Source organism: Nannobrachium achirus, assembly GCF_963921795.1.
Source record: "Nannobrachium achirus genome assembly, chromosome: 3".
NCBI classification, from domain to species: Eukaryota; Metazoa; Chordata; class Actinopteri; order Myctophiformes; family Myctophidae; genus Nannobrachium; species Nannobrachium achirus.
This window is the reverse complement of record NC_137812.1, coordinates 9,996,769-10,002,768: the sequence shown is the minus strand read 5'-3', so window position 1 is coordinate 10,002,768 and position 6,000 is coordinate 9,996,769. Positions and strand designations below refer to the sequence as shown.

Below are 6,000 nucleotides of genomic sequence, written 5' to 3'. Positions count from 1 at the left end.
CCACTTTGAGAACCACTGTCCAGAGCAGGCACGTGCACACAAGGGGGCTTGAGCCCCGGCTGTCTCCAGACCATGAATTACGTTTTTACTGTGGTGAAAGTAATGCAAATGCCCTCTTTCCATGCCATACCCTTGTCCAAACTCTCCTGAACTTGAATGCAGCATCTTATATTGAAAGAATTGCCCTCTCTGTGTAGCATCAAGCATCGAAAATAGCCGACCTCCAAGCTCACCACGCGTTATGAGCTTGGAGGTCTGCTATTTTTCGATATTTTCACCAAAAAGCCCTTTTAGAAATTTAAGCCCCTGCCTCTCTAACATTCTCTGCACGTCCCTAGTCCAGAAACTGGGAACCCATCTGCAAGAAAAAAGGTTGCTGTTGTTGTTCATTTGAATTTGGAGCTCTGAAGCTGTCTTGAGAGATTACTCTCCAGATGACAAGCTCAATGGAGTCTCTATAGTGTTCGACGTCCCATTAGTTTGATGCTGGTGAATGCTAACCTGGTGAAATTGTTAACCTGCCGACACTGGTGAATGCTAACCTGGTGAATGTTAACCACTTATGCCTAAACCTAACCAAAACCTCAGTAAAAAAAGGGGGCACGGTGGCGCAGTGGTTAGCGCTTCGCCTCACAGCTAGAAGGTCCTGGGTTCGATTCCCGCTGGGGGACGCTGTGGGCACTGGCGGCGTGTTCCTCCTCCGCGCCATCAGCGCCCACACCCTAGGTGGGGTTGGCGATAGGGCCTTTCTGTGTGGAGTTTGCATGTTCTCCCCGTGTCTCCTAGGGCTGATACCCTCACAAAAACATGCACGTAATCCTGGTCAATAATGCCTCCCCCTGGCCAGCCGGGGCGCCTGATGGAGGGGAAAGGAACTGGTTGGAATAACGTGCTCCTTCCACGCGCTACGTCCAAACCAGGGAAATCTCCACTGTCAGGTGAAAAGAAGCAACTTGGACTCCTCATGCATTGAAGGAAGCATGAGGTCAGTCCGTTGCCTCCCCAGGTTGGCAGAGGGAGAGCAGAGCCCAGGATTACATAGGCAATTGGCACTGGGTGAAAAAAATGGGTTACAAAATTGTGGGATAAAAATTAAAGAGTTAAAAAAAAAAAAAACCTCAGTAAAACTATGCTTAAACCCAACCCCAACTAATGACACGTAGAAATATCAAGCCTTTCCCATCAGTATCACCAGTACAAGTTAGTTAATACGTTTCATACATTGAGGGGAACACATGCACCGATGCCACGTTTACATTCACTAACATTGTGCCTACTTACTACACGTGCACTAAGCAAGGCGACATACTGTAATATTGGCGCTGTTGATGTACTCATGACACAGTAGTCGCATGAAATAAATAAGGCTTTCGGGTGTATAAGGAATCTTAGGCTTGACACTGACTGAAGCAGCACAACTGTGGATGGCATCATGGCAACCTTGACAGAATGTTATGGTCTGTAAATCCGACAGGCCCAAAGCCATGTGTCCTACACACCATCAGCCTGTGGTGTCGTATGCGTTCTATATCCATTGATAAATGATCAGCTAAATGTGCTGCCGAAATAAAGATTGACATTTAGTGCCATTTATACCCTGATGACAATTCTTGCAGACTGTATGTAATACTGGCTAACACTCACATGACTGAACCTGATTTTGAGATTTTGAGGTGGCTCAGGGAACTCTGAGAAATTTTCCCTTTCATGATTTTTCCTTATCATACAAGCAAAGTCTTGTTTTTTTTTCCTACCATTTGAGACGTTTTGTAAATATGAAATAAAATGTTTTGAGTGTTTCCTGAGCATTCTAATTCCATTTCTAAATCTCAAAAACAGGTCAAAATGACCTGTTAGTCATGCGAGCGCTAAAGCACACACCTTGATGTAAAACCCAGGGAAGTTCTCCATGAATCTCTTACAGTCTTACATTTACAGCAACACAAAATGTAATGTGCGAGTGTGGGAGAATATATCACAGACACACAGAGGTTTATTCTAAATGCTTTTATTCCCCTAACAAATTAAATAAGAACATAAAAGTGTCTTTGATTACCATAAAGCCTATTATTAACATTATAAATACAGTATCCATTGTGTGGTGGTTGGGTATTTCTGTAGCTCTTTTTCTGCACAACATTCCATTTCAATACCGTTCCAAATTCAACAACGCTAAAAATAATAATAATTCAAGTACACATGTGCATCAGAAAAACACCATCGTCGTTAGTTATCTTTATCATCATCAGGGTGAAGGAAACGCTATACTGCTATTTACAGGGTTCCCACACATTTTTACCAATTTATTTCCAAAACTTTTCCAAAACTTTTTCCAGAATATTTAACCCAATTTCCAGGACTATATAACAATAATTCAGCTCAATAACAGGTCGCTTACTCCTATGCGCAATGCCCAAAGACAGGTAGTGTATGCCAGTGGTTCTCAACCTTTTCAGGCCGTGACCCCCGAAATCATATTTGAACTGGGGACCCCGGCACCCTTACGAGCACTAAGAGTTGAGGAATTTTGTATAACACGGTTTTATTGTGAAAATTGCCGATCTACATGCTCACAACGCCTCGCAACGCATGTAGATCGGCTATTTTCACAATTTCTGCCTCTAACATTTGACAATTTGGCCAATGTTTAATTTGTCATTTCAGAGGTATTAACAAAATCAATAACCAAAGACAATGCATAGGACCTGCCAGGACCCTTGATCAATTCCAAAACTTTACCAGTACTGGAAAAATATTTTTTCTAATTTCAAAATATTTCCAGGAATTTCATGACCGTGGGAACCCTGTATTTAGGAAGTGTTGGGCCCGGATGAGTGGGGGACATTTCCTACGCTGTCATCATCAACAGAGCTTGACTGCAGCTGTCAACACCTCCACTGGGTTCAAACTCTGCCAGCGCTGTTCTCTTCTCTTTTCCCTGTTGGCTTGGAGGTGGTAATACTCTCCGCTCAGAGTTGACTGTTCACGTCTGTTTGCTTATGAGACATGGCAACTCTTGAGGCAGATATAGTTTCATATTTAGTGTGTCAGAGTTAGTGGCCTGGGTCTGCCCTCTAGACATGGGACACAGAAACGGTCGTGGAGCAGTGAGGGGGGGGGTCATTGTCCGTTCCAACGGGGGTCAGATTCGTGAATCGAATTGCAATGGGTTGTGTCTGTGCAGATGGGGCAGGGGGTTGTTTGACCTAAACGTGGCCACAGCATTGGACTGAGTCTTTAGGACTAATCATCATCATCATCGTCACTGTAGGGTAGGGGGAGGGGGCAGGGGCTTTGACCTAAACAAGGTCACAGCATTGGACCGTTAGGTCTAATCATCATCGTCGTCACCGTCATGTTTAGTTGTCCTCCTCATCGTCTGTGTGCTTCTCATTGCCTCTAGAACTTCTTAACCTTTCGGGTGCCAGGTTGCTGGTTCAGAGAACTCCAGCCCTGTAGCCCAAAACAAAACAACTGCTATTAACCGAAACGGATGGTATTTAACACTCATTTCAACAACAGAAGGAAATAAATAAATCACTTGCAACCCTCTTTATGTGGTGCGTGAAACCTGTGCGTGCGTGTGTTTTACCTTGGGTTCTAGTGGCTGGTGGGGAACTGTCCATGTGTGTTGATGGCCTGTTGTAGCTTCTCCTCTTTGGCCCTTCTGCTGTGGCAAAGCTGTAGGAAGTCACATAAAGTTACACTTAGGGCGGATTCACACTGCAGTCCGATAGATTTGAACTGTTCCCGAAAACAGTTGCCTGGTCCCCGTTGACCAACATTCACATGCATTGGCCAAAATTCTTCTGTGCCTGGCAGGGCAGGAATTTCACGGCGGCCACGACGGCCATGGCCGTCGTTGCCCCTCTCTTTGGCCGTGTGCCCCTCGAAAAATGACATGCTCAAACGGCCACAGTGGCCGTGGTGCCCCTGCTGTCCCATGCAGTGCCCAGCGCCCACAGCAGTTCACAATTTCATTGAGGAATAAAGAGGAGACGAAAATGTAACCCTAACTACAAAATAAAGACTGGGCTAAAATCTGTCTTCATTTTAGTTCACGAACAAAGAGAGTACGAAATATGTCCTGCGATGCGCATTACGGTCAAACACCTGCTGCTTTCTGACATGCAGTGGCAGATAGAGGCGGGACGTTCGCGAACGAATCGAGTCTTTTGAACGGCTCTTTGATATGAACGATGGGATCCGGTTCGCAATCGCAGTATAGGGAGCCGTTCCTTTAATGAACAACAGTGGTGGGAAAAGTACAACAATGTAGAAATACTCTGCCACAAGTTGAAGTTTGGAATAAAAAATGTAGACTACTTGAGTAAAAGTATCAAAATGTAGTTAAAGTAGAAAGTACTTATTATGCAAAATGTCCCATTTCACAAATTTTCCAATGAATAAAATGTAGGGGGAAAAAACATTTGAAAATAGCAGATCTACAAGCTCACAGCTTGTAGATCGGATATTTTCAAATGGCAGGTAGGCCTATGTACCTATTATGTCCGAAATAAATGTATATAGGGTTGAAGTGATAATTATAATCAAAATCTACAAAGTAACTACAACTAGTGACTAGAATGAGCCAGTCTTTTGAACGGCTCTTTGAAATGAACGGATCCTAGAGATCCGGCTCACTTCAAAGAGCCATAAATCCCATCTCCAGTGGCAGAGCGCACGCACACACGCAGAGAGAGAGAGAGAGAGAGAGAGAGAGAGAGAGAGAGAGAGAGAGAGAGAGAGTTGAATGGACACAGCAGTAAAAGTTACAAAACTACTAAGTGACGATGTTTATCTGTCACAGTGGCATGGAGGATGTTTGCAACATGTTCCAACGTTATCAAGCCATACGTCCAACACGCGACAAAATAAAGGAATATATAAGGCTAGAACAGGGAACCAGCTGATGTGATGGAAATAATCCCCCCGCGCAGATGTGTGGAGACAGAGAGAATGTGAGTGAACGGCTGTGTACACGTACCTGAACTCTAGCATTAGGCCAAAAAAAAAGAATCCATACAAAAATGTTAAATCCATGTTGGTCTACTGTTAGCCTAGCGTGTAGCAACAACAAACACAAACTCAAACGACTAGCCCCCTTGTTTGCGTGCGACGCTCACGTGTATGCACGTGCACGCGCGGGTGTGTGTGTGTGTGTGTGTGTGTGTGTGTGTGTGTGTGTGTGTGTGTGGGGTGTACATGCTTATTTACCTATAGGCTACTGGACTGGTGGTTCTGCAACTTCTGCAGGTGTTGTTTAGTAATGTTAGGCTGTGGCTACTGGGTTGTGGGTTCAGTTGGATGAACTGGACATTGTCTACTAGCTGGTATTGTCTTACTGTACTGTACTGTACTGTACTGTACTGTATGTAATGTACTACTGTAATGTACTGAGATCAGTTGGTTGAATAGACTTTGGTTATATAACCAGGACAGGTGTTCTGTGTTCTCTTGTACTGTATTCCTAAAATAGTTTTTTTCATCAAAAGGATGAGAGGAAATGTTGTGTGAAATAATTATGATTACATGGCAATCTTTGTCCAATTAAGGGGTAAATAAAGGGGTAAAATAATTGTCATGATGACTAAAACTAGTCTAAAATGTCAACAGTTTTTGTTTGTACTTAATCTTTAACTCTCCTACTGCCAGATCATTTATTTATTTATTGGGTCTGGCGCCATCAAAAAGCGGCTTACCTTTGCGACGTTATAGTAGATAGACAGACAGACATTTATTTTTTTTTATTTATTTTTTTTGGTTGTGCAATAGTGCACTTTGGTCTGCCAGGCAGCAGAGGGCGGCGTCATGCGAGAATGAATGTGAATTTGCCTGTTATGTGTTGAAGAAGAAGAAGACCAGTCACTGGCCCCAGAGCCTTACAGCCAGAGGAAATCAACAAGGAAGTGAATTGTTCTCCGTTGATCTAACGCATAATGGATTTTTTACACCATCACCGCGGAAAATGTGTTTACAGTAGACGGCCGCGCGACCCCT

At 43.8% G+C, this 6,000-nt stretch overlaps 1 protein-coding gene across 1 annotated transcript in view; it reads right to left on the bottom strand.

The window, feature by feature from the left end:
• Positions 1-1,992: 1,992 nt before the first annotated feature.
• The window catches only part of LOC308281199 (vacuolar protein sorting-associated protein 37A-like), a 28,106-nt gene continuing 24,098 nt past the window's right edge, over positions 1,993-6,000 (bottom strand). The window contains exons 11-12 of the mRNA XM_080721318.1: positions 3,593-3,681; positions 1,993-3,453 (exon numbers count right to left, since the gene is read on the bottom strand). Coding sequence (XP_080577444.1) covers positions 3,601-3,681 — 81 coding nt within the window. The 3' untranslated portion in view covers positions 1,993-3,453; positions 3,593-3,600. The remainder of the gene's footprint in view (positions 3,454-3,592; positions 3,682-6,000) is intronic.